The sequence below is a fragment of the Dipodomys spectabilis genome, unplaced genomic scaffold (genome assembly GCF_019054845.1).
Source record: "Dipodomys spectabilis isolate Male_0828 unplaced genomic scaffold, ASM1905484v1 ptg000108l, whole genome shotgun sequence".
NCBI classification, from domain to species: Eukaryota; Metazoa; Chordata; class Mammalia; order Rodentia; family Heteromyidae; genus Dipodomys; species Dipodomys spectabilis.
This window is the reverse complement of record NW_024870785.1, coordinates 5,436,223-5,453,460: the sequence shown is the minus strand read 5'-3', so window position 1 is coordinate 5,453,460 and position 17,238 is coordinate 5,436,223. Positions and strand designations below refer to the sequence as shown.

The 17,238-nt window shown below is 44.8% G+C and overlaps 1 protein-coding gene across 2 annotated transcripts in view; it reads left to right on the top strand.

The window, feature by feature from the left end:
* Window positions 1–17,238, top strand: part of Znf106 (zinc finger protein 106) — a 52,407-nt gene that overhangs the window by 28,187 nt on the left and 6,982 nt on the right. For both annotated transcript variants that reach the window (XM_042687879.1, XM_042687880.1), the window contains 13 exons: window positions 1,552–1,621; window positions 2,688–2,842; window positions 2,923–2,983; window positions 4,733–5,071; window positions 7,472–8,270; window positions 8,602–8,657; window positions 8,988–9,133; window positions 11,143–11,277; window positions 11,977–12,093; window positions 14,054–14,245; window positions 14,690–14,752; window positions 15,883–16,002; window positions 16,937–17,008. In XM_042687879.1, coding sequence (XP_042543813.1) covers window positions 1,552–1,621; window positions 2,688–2,842; window positions 2,923–2,983; window positions 4,733–5,071; window positions 7,472–8,270; window positions 8,602–8,657; window positions 8,988–9,133; window positions 11,143–11,277; window positions 11,977–12,093; window positions 14,054–14,245; window positions 14,690–14,752; window positions 15,883–16,002; window positions 16,937–17,008 — 2,325 coding nt within the window. The remainder of the gene's footprint in view (window positions 1–1,551; window positions 1,622–2,687; window positions 2,843–2,922; window positions 2,984–4,732; window positions 5,072–7,471; window positions 8,271–8,601; window positions 8,658–8,987; window positions 9,134–11,142; window positions 11,278–11,976; window positions 12,094–14,053; window positions 14,246–14,689; window positions 14,753–15,882; window positions 16,003–16,936; window positions 17,009–17,238) is intronic.

Below are 17,238 nucleotides of genomic sequence, written 5' to 3'. Positions count from 1 at the left end.
AAAACTCAGGAGCTCGCATGTTTTCATCCTACCGGTATTACTTTTAGTAGGTCTACTCAGTTAGATGTCATGTAATGCGAATGTACAGTACCAGGAAAATATGAAGTCATTGCTAAAACGAGCCTCCAGCCCAATGGTTCTTTGGGTCACCTGACCATGGCTACCGTGTGGCTTCAGCTGTAACTTAATCTGTTTTCCGAGGAGCACTCTGTCCTGCTTCAGAATGGCATGCTCATTTTGCGTGTGCAGGGTGCATACGGTTGTTAGATTCTTGACTGAGAGGCTTGACTCTAAAGCGGCGTGGTTCTATTAGCACCTAAATAGTAATGGAAATGTTTTTAGCCTTCATAAGTGTCTTTGGTTCCTTAGTTTCTCTGCATAACCCTTTAAGAATCTTTCAATGATACCATTTCTGTTCATGTGCCACTCCTGTCACTCAGAGTACTTATTAGCCATCTCAGGACCCTTTCTAAAAAGAGGGTGGCTAGAAGCTAAAACTGGCACTGGGAGAAATCGGGTTCTTTCTAAAAATAATAATCAGAAAATCCCAACAAATTTTAGTTTTGTTCCTCTGAGCTAGACACTATGTAAGAGATACTGTTAGGTACTTTAGGTAGAAATTGGATTTTTTTTCTTCGTCTCTTTTGGTTTGAATTTGGAGTCTTGCATTTACTAGGCAGGTGCTCTACCACTTGAGCCACACCTCTAGCCTTAGAAATTGTTCTTTGAGAAAGCTAAATATTTTGCCTGCCCTCCCTTCTTTCCTTCCTTCCTTCCTTCCTTCCTTCCTTCCTTCCTTCCTTCCTTCCTTCCTTCCTTCCTTAGTTGGCGGTGGGGCTTGAACTCTGGGCTTGGGTACTGTCCATTTGCTTTTCAGCTCAAGGTGAGTGTTCTACCGCTTGAGCTACAGTGCTACTTCTGGTTTTCTAGTGGTTTATTGGAGATAAGAGTCTCACGGCCTTTCCTGCCTGGGTTGGCTTTGAATTGCAATCCTCAGATCTCAGCCTCCTGAGTAGCTAGGATTCCAGGCGTGAGCCACCGGTGCCTAGCATATTTTGAGTTTCTTACAGATGCTTTAGCTTCTTGTAAAAGTTTGCTTGCTGAAATGTAAAGTGGGATTGTCTGCTGAGGTGCAGTCAAGAGTATCTGTTACATGTTACTGGCTCTGTCCATTCTTCTGTCTGTGTGGCACTTCACCATGGTAGAGGGCCAGTGCTGTGCCTACGCTCCATGGGATTTAACCACCTGTAGGAAACTAGGAAGGCCACGACCTTAGTCTGTTTCATTCTCTCTTTTTTTGGAAGATGGGCAGGATCAGGAACAGAATTGGGGATTGAACTCAGGACCTCAGACATCTCCGCCGCCCTCTGTTTTTTCGAAAGATACTTTCACTTAACTAATATTTGACTATGTGCAGGACACCTTGGTAGAGATGGTAGTAAGTGAAGGACAGTATATAACTAAGAATTCATTCTTTTGTTTTTCCCCCCCTTGGACTAAATAGGTTTTACCTATTTAATATTATTCAATTTTTTTTTTTAATCTCCTCAGGATGGATCTTCTCCTGAACTCCCAAGTCTTGAAAGAAAAAATAAAAGAAGGAAAATTAAAGGAAAGAAAGGTATGGTACAGAATATCCTGACAAAAAGAGGAGTGTTTTTTTTTTTTTTTTTTTCCAGCTTTGGGAGTGGAACGCAGCATCTTAACATGGACTGAGCTACGCTCCAGCCACAGGAAGTTGTTCTTCTAGAACTTACATTTTTTTTCAGCTTGACATAACATAGCTTGTGATCATCAATCACTCCATGTGTTGTTTTACACATTTGCTGTATAAACAGGTTTCATTGTGACATTTCTACAGGTATATACAGTGTATCCTGATCAACCTCACTGCCTGTCACTCTACTCTGCATCCTATACCTCCCTTAAAACAATTTCAACAGCTTACATTGTTCTTCCTTCATACTGGAAAATAGTTTTTGGTTTTTTTTTTTTCTTTTCTTTTGAGACAGTGTCTTGCTAGCCCAAGCTGTTCTGGAACTTACTATGTAGCTCAGGCTGACTCTTGAACCTGAGATTCTCCAGAGTAGCCTACCAGTTGTTGGGATTATAGGTGTGTGCCACTAGGCCTGGCTCATTTATTATTATCATCATCATCATTTTTGCTTTGCTTAATAGCAAAATTTGATTTCCTGCTATCTCTAGTTATAGTTAGAAAAGAAATTATATGATACTGTATAGACTTACAAGCAAAGATCATATCTCTTAGACAGTTTAAAGCCAGGAAGCCTCATGGGGTCTTTTCAGTGAGATGGAAAGGAACAGGCCAGTCAGTAAAAACATCATCCCTTTCGCTCCTTTACTGTCATTTCCCTCACTTTTCCTCTGCGGCGTCTTGGCTGCTTTTCTCTTGTGAATTCTGGAGAGAAGTTATTACTACTTCTGCAACTCTTTCCTTGTGGGAAGGCGATTGCACGAGTCCCGGGTGCGTGATTGGCAGATGGAGGAAGAGTCAGCTTCTAACCAGGGAAGCCAGGGGGAGGGGCAAACCTATCATCTTTAGAGCGAGGATGCTCCATCTGTGAAATATACGTTTGGCCACTGTTGTGTTTGTTTCATGCACCTTAAATCCTGCGTGATGAAAGGGAGTCCTGTTATTGAGTGGGGCCCTATGATTCTTTCCACAGAACGTTCTCAGGTTGACCAGCTGTTGAGTATTTCCTTGAGAGAGGAAGAGCTAAGCAAATCACTTCAGTGCATGGACAACAACCTTCTGCAGGCTCGAGCAGCCCTGCAGACAGCGTATGTGGAAGTTCAGCGGCTGCTCATGCTCAAGCAGCAGGTAACAGCGTTTGGGCTGCCCTGAGGGAGGGCACTCAGAAGGTGAATTTCAGAATGCCTGACAAGGTGTTTTCTTTCTAGATAACTATGGAGATGAGTGCGCTGAGGACCCACCGAATACAGATTCTACAGGGATTACAAGGTGCGGGGAACGGGGCCTTTTGCACATTCTTGTTGTTTTCTAGGCAGAGGAAAGAGAATGGTGATGAGAAGATCACCTGACATCCTCGTGTTTTGTTTTTTTTTTTAATTGTGAAAATACCATACAAAGGGGTTACAATTACATGGGCAAGGTAATGAGTACATTTCTTATCAAGCACTGTTACCTCCTCCTTTGTTTTCCCTTACCATTCCTTCCTATCCCTCCACCCCGCCCCGTGTTCTTGGTTTTTATCTATTTTATTTATTTTTGGTCCGGTCGTGGGGCCTGAACTCTGGGCCTGGGCGCTGTCCCTCAGCTCTTCAGCTCAAGGCTAGCTCTCTACCACTTGAGCCACAGCGCCACTCCCGGATTTTTTTCTTTTTGCTTATGGGGTGCTGAGGAATCGAACCCAGGGCCTCAGGCCTGCAAGGCAAGCGCTCTACCACTGAGCCACCTTCCCAGCCCCACTCTTGGTTTTTATCTATGAAGGGCTTGTGGACTATGTATATCTCACAGATGCTTTTGGTCTTAGGAATCAAAATACCTAGATCACAAGTATCAAGTTATGGCTTCCTCCCTTTTTTTTCTGTTAGGGTTACTGAGGGTTAATCTTAGGGCCTTGCGTTTTCTAGGCTAGGAAGGTGCTCTCCATGTAAGTCACTCTGCTTGAAAACTCCCTCTCCTTTCATTTTAGCAGTACTCTAGCTGGGCAGTTGCTCTGCTGCTAAGCTGTAGCTCTGGCCTTTTTTTTTCCCCCACTGGTTTAAGATAGGGTCTTACTTTTTTTTTTTTTTTCCGGTCATGGGGCTTGAACTCTGGGCTTGGGTGTTATCCCTGCGCTCTTCAGCACAAGGCGAGCGCTCTACCACTTGAGCTACAGCGCCACTTCTGGTTTTCTAGTGGTTTATTGGAGATGAGTCTCACAGACTTTCCTGCCAGGGCTGGCTTTGAACCATGATCCTCAGATCTTAGCTTCCTGAGTAGCTAGGATTACATGCGTGAGCCACCAGTGCCCAACTTTTTTGTTGTTGTTGTTGTTGGTTGTAGAGCTTGAACTCTGGGCCTTGGTGCTGTCTCTGAGCTCTTCAGCTCAAGGCTATCACTCTACCACTTTAGCCACAGTGCCACTTCCAGTTTTCTTGTGGTTAATTAGAGATAAGAGTCTCATGGACTTTCCTGCCTGGGCTGGCTTTGAACCATGATCTTCAGATCTGAGCCTCCTTAGTAGCTAGGATTACAAGTGTGAGCCACCAGCGCTGGGCTCGGGTCTCACTTTTTACCCAGGCCCACACCTGGGTCACAGTCTTCCTATTTTAGGCTTCCTGCCATAGCGGAGATGACAGGCGTGCACCACCAGGCCCAGCTTCTTCCATTGAGATGCAGTTACAGGCTATCCTCGAACTGTAATCCTCCTGATCACTTTCTCTTACATAGCTGCAATGACAGTGCCACAGTATCCAGCTATTGGTTGAGAAGCTGTGTGAAGAACTTTGTGTCTGGCTGGCCTTACACTATGATCCTCCCAATTTCAGCTTTCTAAGTAGCTAGGATTGCAGACAAGAGCCACTAGTGCCCAACTGAGAAGTTTTTTTTTTTTTTTTGTTTTGGTTAGTTGTGGGGCTTGAACTCTGGGCCTGAGCACTGTATTAATTTAAAATTCTTCTCTGATCTAATGGAGATTGGCTAAAAATAAAGTGACTTTTCAGGTAACGTATTTTGTATTTCTGTGTTTTTTTTCCCTCATTTTAGAGACGTACGAACCTTCTGAGCAGCCAGACCAGGTTCCCTGTAGCCTCCCCAGAGAAGCAAGAAACAGATCTCAGACCACTGCTGATACCACGCTGTTGCCTAATCCCTTCTTCCCCCTTTTCCTGGAGGCAACTCCTTCCCATGTGTCTCCATCATCCACCAGAGCCTCTCTCCAACTAGCCACTTCTCCTGCTTTCCAGGCTCAGGGCAACATCCCTGCCCCAGATTCATCGGTTCAGATTAAACAAGAGCCCATGTCCCCCGAGCAAGAGGGGAGTGTGAATTCTGGGTCACAGGGCTCTGATTTCAGTGTGTCCAAGGAACTACTGCACACTCAGGGTAAGCGAGCCTCCCCCTTTTCAGGGCATCCTAAGAGCGGGGACAATCCTAGGACAAATGTGCATCAGTATACACAATACCTGCATGGTGAAACTACAGTTGTTACAGTTAATTTGTCTTTGAAATGCCCTTCATATAGGAGGCTTATTTTAAAATACTACAGGGAATGTAATGTAGATACCCCTGACTTTTTCCTACTTGTCTGTAATCTAAGATTACTGACTTTTTTTTTTTTTTTTTTTTTTGGTCCGGTTGTGGGGCCTGAACTCTGGGCCTGGGTGCTGTCCCTCAGCTCTTCAGCTCAAGGTTAGTGCTCTACCACTTGAGCCACAGCGCCACTTGCGGCTTTTTTCTTTTTGCTTATGTGGTGCTGAGGAATCGAACCCAGGGCCTTGAGCATGCAAGGCAAGTGCTCTACCACTGAGCCACCTTCCCAGCCCAGATTACTGACTTTTAACACCTAAAGGGAGTAGTGTTTTAAACCTTAAAGGGTAGGTATAGAACTTATTTGGCTTTTGTGATGATTAGGTTGAAGTGGCTCAGCTGGTTTTCTGGATGTCACTTATAGCTTGAACTTCAGAGCACTTGACTGCATTTGTTTTGTGTATGAGATAGAACTGGTAAAAGCCTGAGCTGTGCTAGTGGTAGAGCGCTAGCCTTGAGCTGAAGAGCTGAAGGACAGCGCCCAGGCCCAGAGATCAGGCCCCACGACCGGACCAAAAAAAAAAAAAAAAAAAAAAAGCCTGAGCTGTGGTTGGCCAAGTGGGTAGGACTTCTAACAGGAACTTCAGTGCTTTGTGGAAGAAGCCAAGGCTTATGCTCTTATTATATAAAAGAAATAAGATAGCATGTCAGAATAATTTTGTTGTTACTATTGTTGTTCCAATCCTGGGGCTTGAAAACAGGGTCTGGGCACTGTCCCTGAGCTATTTTGCTCTAGACTAGCACTCTACCACTTGAACCACAGCTCCACTTCCTGCTTTTTGGTGGTTAATTGTAGATAATAGTCTTACAGACTTTCCTGCCCAAGCTGGCTTTGAACTGTAATCCTCAGATTTCAGCTTTCTGAAAGTATCAGGAGTACAAGTGTAAGCCACTGGCACCCAGCTCAAAATAATTTCTTGGCTTTGTAAAATCCTGTTAGAAGTATTCTTTTTTTTCTTTCTTTTTTTTTTTTTTTGGTTGGTTGTGGGGCTTGAACTCTTGGCCTCAGCAATGTTCCCAGCTCTTCAGCTCAAGGCTAGCGCTCTACCACTTGAGCTACAGTGCCACTTCTGGTTTTCTAGTGGCTTATTGGAGATAAGAGTTTCATAGACTTTCCTGTCTGGGCTGGCTTTTGAACCACGATCCTCAGATCTCAGCCTCCTGAGTAGCTAGGATTATAGGTGTGAGCCACCGGCGCCCGGCCTGTTAGAAGTTTTCATAAGCACAACAATGCCATATTGAAAATAAATAAGCAAATAATCAGGTTTGTTTTTTTTTTTTTAGAGTGAGTCTGAATTACCCTAGTTTTGCTACCAGTACCCTGTCAAAATGTTAATCTGTTTACCAATATCAAATGTATATTATCTTTCATATTGAATATAGAATTATGTTTATGTGCTTACTACTTAAGCTTGGAAAAATACGGTAATGGTTGCTCACATCTGTAATCCTAATTACTGAGAAGGCTGAGAACTGAGGATCCTGGCTCACAGGCAGCCCAGGGAAACAAATCTATAGAACTGTTATCTCCAGTTGACCAGCAAAAAAAAGCCAGAAATAGACCTGTGGTTCTATTTTGTTGTATAGTTTAATCTTTTTGTTATGTTTTAGTCTTTTTTTTTTTTCTTCTGTTTGTGGGATTGAACCCAGTTATCTACCAGTCATACAAGCTTTTTAGGGAATAAGACACAGTTACTTACATGTTGTTTTGTTTGTTTGTTGGTGGTACTCAGGTTTGAACTCAGGGCCTTGCCCTTGCTTAGTTGGCATTCTACCATCTGAGCCAAGCCTTCAAGCCCCATTTTTTTGTGTGTTTTTGCTAGTTATTTCGGAGCTGAAGTCTAGCAAAGTTTTCTGCCTAGGCTGGCCTCAAACTGTGATCCTCCAGATCTCAACCTCCTAAGTAGTTAGGATTGATTACAGGCATGAACCAGCAGCACCCTGCTTTTAACAGTTGTTTTTGAGATCAACGTGAGTCAAGGGGTAGGAAGCCTATAACAGGAACGTGAGGTGTAGGTTATAAGAACCTCAGGGGTGAATTAACAATTCTAACAGTCATGGTTTTGTTGAACATATGACTGAAACATTATTTGGTACAGATTCAATTGTGGTTTGTGGTAAACAATTCGCGGATTATGATTATATACAGCAAATATACCCAAAAAAATGCCGTCCTTATTTTTCTTCTCAATTCAGGAGAGATGAGTGACAGTGGTCCAGTTCATCCAGTCCTCCCTGCAGGGCAGTGTGTTTCAGAGCTGACAGAAAGTGGCCATGAGCCCAACCAGGATCTGAACCTTTCTGTGGAACAAGGAAGTAGCAGAAGCCGAGCAAACTCTCCATCTTCTCAGTCCCCCGATCTTCCAAACCTGCATAGAGGTGAATTGTCAGCCAAGGGCCACAGTGGGTCTGAAGCCTGGAGCAGTTCTTTCCTGAGATCATCTTTGACTTCAGAAACCCCTGTGCAGAAGGAAGCTCACAGTGCAGCTGAGCAGCCCGAGCAGCAGGCAGAGTCCAGCCTGCCCTCCGCCGAGACCAGGGCAAACAAGAAGAAGAAGAAACTTCGGAAGAAGAAAACGCTCCGGGCTGCCCACATTCCGGAGAATAGCGACACGGAACAGGATGTGTTTATGGCTAAACCTGTAAGGAAAGTAAAAGCTGGGAAGTTCGCTAAAGGGGGCAAAGTAACAACCTCTACCTGGGAAGACAGCAGACCCCGCCCCGAGCAGGAGAGCGCGAGAGATGAGCAAGAGAGCTTCAGAGATGAGCAAGAGAGTGACTCGTCTCTGGAAGTCCTAGAAGTGCCTAATCCTCAGTTAGAAGTGGTAGCCATTGAATCGTCTGAATCTGGCGAGGAGAAGCCAGACAGCCCATCCAAAAAGGACACTTGGAACTTGGCTGAGCAAAACCCACTGGGAACTTCTCGCTCTGGGTGTGATGAAGTGAGCTCTACCAGTGAGATCGGCACTCCCTACAAGGATGGCGCCCCTGTGAGGTGAGGATGCTGTGTGGCTCTCAGCAGAGCGGCCTTCAGTCTCTGGTTCTATTTGAACTTGTTTAGAAAGTTAAATTTATGTGAAAAGAGGAGACATTCTAGACATGGAAGAATCCTCTCAGAGATGGTTCTGCTTTCTTTCTTGACTCATTTTAAGTAATAACTCTGTTTATAATGCTTTTATTTCTCTTCATAAAGAAAGTTTGTGGGAAAATCCAGTTTCTTACCATTGCTACGTTGTTCAAGAGCAATGCTTTGAGTTAGGACATTTTTTATTTGCTTCCTGTCTTGTTCTCTCACACTAAGGAGAACTTTTGCTCTTATTTTATAGCGTGGCAGAAACTCAGACTGTGATCTCCTCCTTAAAAGGATCAAAAAACTCTTCAGGTAATTGCTCCATTTAAAAGTAGCCATGGGGAAAAAAAAATCTTCACTGCAGCACAGGAGCTGGGGTATCGGGTGTCGGGTGTGGCTGAACCAGAAGGCTGGTGGCCTTGGTCGCCGCCAGATCTTCAAGTCCTGGCCTTCTGTGCTCGCATCTTTTGATTCCCTTTTCTGTTCTCCTACTTAGTGAGACGGGCTCTCCCTGTCTCTGCCTCCCGCATAGTCTGCATTGAGGGCGTGTACCACCACACCTGGCATATAGTTCTGACTTTTGAGCATCTTTTCAGATTGTAGCACACTTACTTGTCTTGGGAAATTGTTGTTGTTTTCTAGAAATATCTTCAGAGCCAGGTGAGGATGATGAGCCTACAGAAGGAAGCTTCGAGGGCCACCAAGCAGCAGTGAATGCAATACAGATATTTGGAAACTTACTGTACACCTGTTCCGCGGATACAACCGTCCGGGTTTATAGTTTGGTGGTAAGAGAATGTAACGCTTTGACAAGTGGTTTTGGTGGCAGGTTAAGAAAATCCTGCCGGCAAGTCCGTGGCTGTCTGAGGGAATGACTCCAGGTGCAGTTGAGCCAGCAGCTCACCAGGTCGGCCTGGGCTGAATCTCTCGCTCTCTCTCACTGGGTCTTTTCAGCCTCACCTTTCCTGCAAAATGCACCTACCTGTCTGGTGCCTCTCTCTCCACCAGAAAAGGTCCTGTGCTTTTATCTCTGTGCCGTGGCCTGTGGCAAAGGTGGATGGGATTGCACCAGTAGAGCAGGTCAGACGGAAGGTTGGGGAATTGTTAGAGGAAGCGTTTTCCCCTGCAAGTTCTTAAGGAGAGCAGAGCTTCTCTATAGCCGCACACTTGGGTCAGCCCATGCTCATTACTTTCACAAGAGTGAACCTTTTTTGTTGTTGTTGTTGTTAATTAATTTACTTCATTGTTATGATAGAGGTGATGTTCAGAGGGATTACAATAGCATGAGTCAGGTGATGAGTACATCTCCTTTCATACAGTGTCTTCTGTTCCCTCACTCTCTCCCAGTCCCTCCCTCCCATCTCCACCCATGAGTTGTATAGTTCACTCTCATCCATGTCCAGTGAACTCCACTGCTGCATTTTTTCACCCGTTTTTCCTCCAACTCTTTCCCAACTCTTCTAAAGATACACACTTGAATGCACCATACATAGGAAAAGAAGCCAGAATCATCAAAAAATAGACTATACACTAAAAAATAAGAGAGATCTCTTGTTTCCATATCTTAGTTTCTTGTCAACATGTTTATATAAATATGATGAGGCATTCAGACATTGCACCTTTGTGTTCAAAAGAGTGATCCTGCTGGGCACCATTGGCTCACGCCTGTAATCCTAGCTACTCAGGAGGCTGAGATCTGAGGATCACTGGTTCATAGCCAGCCCAGGCAGGAAAGGCTGTGAGATTCCTTTTTTTTTTTTTTTTTGGGGGGTCCGGTCGTGGGGCCTGAACTCTGGGCCTGGGCGCTGTCCCTCAGCTCTTCAGCTCAAGGCTAGCGCTCTACCACTTGAGTCACAGCACCACTTCCAGCTTTTCTTATGTTGTGCTAAGGAATCGAACCCAGGCCTCGAGCATGCAAGGCAAGTGCTCTACCACTGAGCCACCTTCCCAGCCCAGGTTGTGAGATTCTTATCTCCAATAAACCACTCGGAAACCGGAAGTGGTGCTGTGGCTCAAATGGTAGAGCACTCACCTTGAGCTGAAGAGCTGAGGGACAGCGCCCAAGCCCAGAGTTCAAGCCCCACAACCGACCAAAAAACCCAAAAACAACAAAAAAAGAGTGAACCTTTAAGTTTTGAATTTGAAATATATCAGAACGAATTCTGGGGCTGGGAATGTGGCTTAGTGGTAGAGTGCTTGCCTACCATGCATGAATCTTCCCTGGGTTTGAGTCCTCAGAACCACATAGATAACAAAACAAAAAAACTAATTCTGTTCAACAATGGTAGCCAAGAAGCTTTAGGATCACTGTTCTTTGTTTTTGTTTTTAATATCGTGGCACATTCTCAACTTTCCTGAGTAATTAGCTACAGTTTGGATTTGCAAGGTTCTTGATCCATTTATTAAGAGAATCTTGCCCCTGACATCGACTAAAATTCTCCTGTGTTAGAGTGAATTGCCCTGAGTGTTCTTTGTGGGTTCTTTTTTTTTTTTTTTTTTTTGATCAGTCATGGGGCCTGAACTCTGGGTCTGGACGCTGTCCCTCAGCTCTTCAACTCAAGGCTAGCTAGCACTCTACTACTTGAGCCACAGCGCCACTTCGTCTTTATTTTTAATGACAGCTGCAGATGACTGTTTTCCTAAACTTTGGACGAATAAAGATTTGTTAGCCCATGTTGTATGTGTGGCCTATTGTAGGCACCGAGAAAAGGCAGCCACAGCCTGAAAGCTTTAGCATCTTTTCACTGAGAACAGCCTGTATCCCACGGTAACGGTCTGCCTTGTGCTTGGCTTTTAGAGTCGGAAATGTACTGGTGTCTTTGAGGGCCATACTTCCAAAGTGAACTGCCTGCTGGTCACCCAGACCTCTGGGAAGAACGCAGCCCTTTACACCGGTTCCAGTGACCACACCATTCGCTGCTATAATGCTAAGGTGGGTGTGCCCCGAGAAATGAAGTCACAACACTGAACCCTGGCTACTTACTGTGAGGAGCGTGCAGCGCCTAGCTGCTTCACTCTACCCATTTCACTTTGATCTTTCTGTTTCTGAACCTAGGTTAACACACCGATAGCTGTGTGCTATGAGACTTAGACATAAAGTACATTTTCTGTATTTACTCCCATTTCTCACTATCCATAGTGGAGCTGCAGGCTGGAGACTGGCCTAACTACTCTGGAGCTTGAGATCTGAGGATTGAGGTTCAAAGCCAGCCTGGGCAGAAAAATCCATGAGATGCTTACCTCTAATCAGCAAAAAACTGGAAGTGGACATAGCACAAGGGGAAAAAATACATACAACTATAATCACCATTCCCCCCTTTAAATACCAAATACAGCCTCAGCTTTATTTTTTGTTCATTTAACTATAGGACTAAGATTCAACTGTACGTCCCTCTGAAGAATTTTTACATTCTTAGAAACAAATGTATCATTATTAAAATTTGTGGGATTTTTTTCATGATTACCTAGGGCCTTGGGTGGGAGGGGTGGTCTTTGGCCTCATAGTTCAAAGAGGAAAAAGATGCAGAATAGCTGCCATGTTTTCTTCCTTCTTGGTGCAGAAGTTATTTTCACACCCCATTTGCTGCTGCCCTCTGCTTCTTAGATGTGCTTTTTTTTTTTTTCTTTCCAGACCCGAGAGTGCATGGAACACTTACAGCTGGAAGACCGAGTTCTCTGCCTTCATAGTAGGTGGCGAGTCCTCTACGCAGGCCTTGCAAATGGCACGGTGGTGACCTTCAACATAAAGGTTAGTGTCCGGGGGAGAGAAGGCTGAATTCCCTTGATTTGAAAGAATGAGCATGGGGTGGGGAGGGGGGAGAGAGGTATCCAACTTGCATTGCTGTTGTGTTGTATGAGGAGATAACACAACTAGCTGCTACTCACAACCTCTTCTCTTCTGATGTAACTGAAGCAAACTTTCCATTCTGTCTGCTCAGACTCATGTGTGCCAGGACCACAGTGGAACTAATATACTAGTGGAAGCAAGCCTGAAGATTTGGGGCCAAGTAATGAGTCATAGGTTAGACCAGTCTGTTTCATATTAAGCATGACACTATGAGAAATGATTCTGAATTCCATGGTGTATAGCAGTGTCATTTGTATATCCTGAGGATGGCCTGTTTTGTAGAGGTTTTCGTTAACACTCACGTGGCTTTATTCTTTACTAAGGCAAAGGTAAATTTCTTTATTGATAAATAAATTGACATCTATGCTCTGCCCCAGGGTTAGATTAGGAAGTCTTTGAGGGTCTTACTGTGTTTTGTTCGGGTAATTGAAATTACTGTGGGCTTTACAGTACAAGCTGGGATTCGCTTTATTGTTCTAGAAAGTCACTTGGGACTGAAGAGCCTGGGAAAGGTTGGTATCTGTAGAGGCAGGAAGATCATTTATGAGGCTTTGCCACAGAAGTGGAAGGATGAAGAAGTGGAAACGGGTGGAAGATGTAAGGTGGAATTGATGGTTTTTATTACTGATTAGCAGCACCATATCCCCTGGTCATTTTCTAGCATATGTTGAGTGTCTTCCCTATTTTACATGCCAGCTGGAACTTATATAAGGGACGCTCTGAAGTGCATTGTGGTTTCTGCTTGTTAAAAACATAAGAGCAAGCCGGGCGCTGGTGGCTCACGCCTGTAATCCTAGCTACTCAGGAGGCTGAGATCTGAGGATCGCGGTTCAAAGCCAGCCCGGGCAGGAAAGACCGTGAGACTCCTATCTCCAATAAACCACCAGAAAACCGGAAGTGGCGCTGTAGCTCAAGTGGTAGAGCGCTCGCCTTGAGCTGAAGAGCTGAGGGACAGCGCCCAGGCCCAGAGTTCAAGCCCCATGACCGACAAAAAAAAAAAACATAAGAGCAGATTTGAATACTCTGACATACTCTAAACAGATGCCAAAGTTACTTGAGAATATGAATACATCACAGAAGGGTAATTAGTGAAGCTATTATAAAGTCTCTGTAATGTTGTTATAAGAGATAACACAGAACAAGAGCATCAGAGTAACAAGAGTGTGCAGAGTTTGAGATGTAATAAAATTGTTTAGAGCCAGGTGCTGCTGTAACTCTAGCTACTCAGGAGGCTGAGATCTGAGGATCACAGTTGAAAGCCAGCCCAAGCAGGAAAGTCCGTGAGACTCTTATCTCCAATTAATCACCAGAAAACTGGAAGTGGAGCTGTGGCTCGAAGTGGTAGGGCACTAGCCTTGTGTAAAGGAGTGTAGGGACAGCACCTAGGCCCTGAGTTCAAGCCTCATGACTGACAAAAATAGTTTAATAAAGTAGTTTTTCATAGAGATTTTTTGGAGACAGCATGACAGGACGGCATATATTTTGGATGGTACCAAAAAAGGAAGAGTTCCTGGGTCTGTTGCCTGGAAGAAGGTACTAGAATATGAAGAAAGGTTGATCCTGTATTTACATTAATTTCAGGAAAGTGAAAAGAACATAAGGAAGAATCCATTTCTTTTTTAGGATCAGAATGGTGTGGGTTGAAGTTAAAGTCATTGATCGTGTAAGAGTTTGTGCCTACTAGATGGGGTCTGAAGGAGGTCCTGGGAGGGGTGTGGCAGGCTGGGGAGGCCAGGATTCCAAGTGGCTCTGAGAATTTGAGCACCAGTCGCAGACTTGAGGGTTGGTAGCGTTTGGGGTTGATTTTGAAGTGGTCCAGCGTGAGTTCCTTTGATTTTCTATGTGGTGGTTGCTTTTGCAGAACAACAAGCGACTGGAGATCTTTGAGTGCCACGGCCCTCGGGCGGTCAGCTGCCTAGCCACAGCTCAGGAAGGGGCCCGGAAGCTGCTGGTTGTGGGCTCTTACGACTGCACCATCAGCGTACGCGACGCACGCAACGGGTTGCTCCTCCGAACTCTGGAGGGCCACAGCAAAACCATTCTCTGCATGAAGGCGAGTACCCTGATAGCGCAAGCACAAGCGCTTTCAGTGGCATGTGGCATGCACCTTATTTAGGACTGGAGAAGAGCTAGGAGCTTGCCGAGCTTTTATTTATGCCTAGTTCACCGAGTGATAAAGTACTTTTTAATCTACTCACTGAGAAACAGTGAAGTGTGTTGTTGTGTGGGGCAAGGGTACGATCTGATGCCCTTCTTGGCTATGTTTGCTCTTTCTAGAGAGTTAACAAACCTACCAGTGCATGGTCACTTCATCACGTGCCTAGTGCCAGGGTCTAAAGATTCAGTTGGGGTAATTGGTTTGCTAAATACGTTATTTCATACCCTTGTGTTCCTCTGAAAATCAGATGGTAGTTACAATTTGCCCAGTGTGTGTTACATGTTAGAGGAAACTGAGATGCTGGCACAGAACCTAACTCATTGAGTCATTCTCTTGCAGGTGGTGAATGACCTTGTGTTCAGCGGCTCTAGTGACCAGTCAGTCCATGCTCACAACATCCACGTAAGCCATGTTGGTGGGATGTAGAAAATCTGTCGAAAGAGGCCCATTCAAGCCTGTGCTAGTGGCTCACTAGCTACTCGGGATTCTGATTTCCAAGTATATAGCTGGATAGCCAGCCTGGACAGTAAGCCCATGAGACTTGTCATCTCCAGTTAAGCACGAAAAAAGCCATAAGTGGAGTTGTGGCTCAAGTGGTAGAGCAGAAAAACTCAGGGATAACTCCAGAACCTGGCTCCAAGCCCCAGGACAGGCATATTCACACAGGGAAAAAAGGCCTATTAAAGTTGAAGGTTTCCTTAGACTACTCTTAAGTCAGGCTTCATCTGTTGAAGAATAATAATTGCTAAGCACATGCTCTTGGATAAATATAGTGAGCCCTTTAGAAATTCTGTCCTTTTCAAAATTTTTAATCCAGGTCAGATTCAAAGTTTACCGAAGGTCTTACTTGAGTGCCTCTTTTTGACTTTTAAGTCAAGCAGCTGAGACTCAGCAAGTGTCTATGATTTGTAGATTAAAGTAGAACAATAAAAACAGCTGCGAGGCTGGACTGAGGACACACTTGCTGAGGCTGAGTTCCTGAGCCCCATACACATGCAGCCCCACGACAGCCTGTCTTTGTGAGAGCAGTGCTGGCCGGGAGGGTAGGCCCAGCAGCCATTACCCAACGTTTGATACTTTACGATATTTACATAGACACAATGAGTTGTATTCGGGAGGAGACCCAAGTCTAAGCACACTTATTCACATCTCACCAGACATATAGCCTACAGTAATTTTAGAATTTTTACTGTTCCTATACTTTGGCCAATCTATCACGCGAGGTGAGTTGTGGGTTGTTGTTTTTTTTTTTTTTTTGCCATTTGTGACATCTGTATTTGTGCTCAAGAAATTTTTGATTTTGGAGTATTTGGGGCTTCAGGTTTTTAGATTAGGAATGCTCACACTGTGCTTCCAGCGGTGCAAAATATTCTATAATAGAGTCACACTTCACAAATTTCCTGTAGGTAGCAAATGCAGTGGGAGTTCTTCAGCTGTTAGAACAGCTACATATGTTTGCATGTGGCTTCTTAGAATTAATGAATGGTAAAGGTGACTTTCCGTTCACCTAGTGACTGTTCCTCTCTGTGCAGACCGGGGAGCTCGTACGCATCTATAAAGGCCACAACCATGCCGTCACCGTGGTCAACATCCTGGGGAAGGTGATGGTGACAGCCTGCCTGGACAAGTTTGTTCGAGTCTATGAACTTCAGGTAGAATTTGCACCCAGCATTTCGCTGTGGGGAAAGAGAGCCTGCCTGGGTTTGATGTGGATTTCTCTTTTGTTTTCTTTTTTTTTTCTTTTTGGTCAGTTGTGGGGCTTGAACTCTGGGCCTGGGCGCTGTCCCTGCGCTCTTCAGCTCAAGGCTAACCCTCTCCCACTTGAGCCACAGTGCCATTTCCGGTTTTCTGAGTGGTTAATTGGAGATAAGAGTCTCGTACTTTCCTGCCCGGGCTGGCTTTGAACCGTGATCCTCAGATCTCAGCCTCCTGAGTAGCTAGGATTACAGGCATGAGCCACTGGCGCCTGGCTGGTGTGGATTTCTGATACAGCAAGGCTGGGGTGGAGCCCAAGTGGTCTGTGTTCACAAATATACTGGATAATGATGAAGCAGCTGGCTCCTGTGAGCCAAAACCTGAATTTCTAAGCTTAAGTTTCTAGAGAGAACCCTCAGGGACTTCACTTGACCACTTCTCCCTCTGTGCAATTTTGGTTGTAATATTCCTAGTTCCCAACTCCTCACCTTGCAAGGGATTTACTATGAAGACTCCATTCCTCTGTCTCTATTAATGCAAAACTGGTGGTTCAGTGTAATGCCACAGGAATAATTTAAACCACCAAGTCCCTGAAGTACTAGAGTTAATAAACACAAGGGGCTGGGCACAGGAGGCTCATGCCTGCCTGTAATTTGAGCTACTAAGGAGGCTGAGATCTGAGGATCATGGTTCAAAGCCAGCCTGGGCAGGAAAGTCCATGAGATTCTTATCTCCAAATAACCACCAGAAAACCGGATGTGGTGCTGGGGAAGTGGTAGAGCGCTCACCTTGAGCTGAAGAGCTCAGAGACAGTGCCCAGGCTCAGAGTTCAAAAACAAAACACAAAGGAAATAAACCGCTTAATTCTTTTTTCTTTTCTTCCTTCTGCAGTCCCATGATCGGCTGCAAGTCTATGGAGGACACAAAGACATGATTATGTGTATGACCATCCATAAGAGCATGGTGAGTCATGATCGCATGTGAGACGTGAGCTTCTAAACGTGTTTGCCTACAATTCTGCCCACAGATGACGCTACTGCCCGCCTCTTCCCAGTGTGCTCATTGCCAACTGCCTTTGTGCCTTGTCCTCACAGAGCAACCTAGCAGCATAAGTTGAATATGCCATTTCTACTCATAACTAATATAAGTTCCATAAAAACGTAGTGCCATCGTTAGTTAGAAGATATATTTAA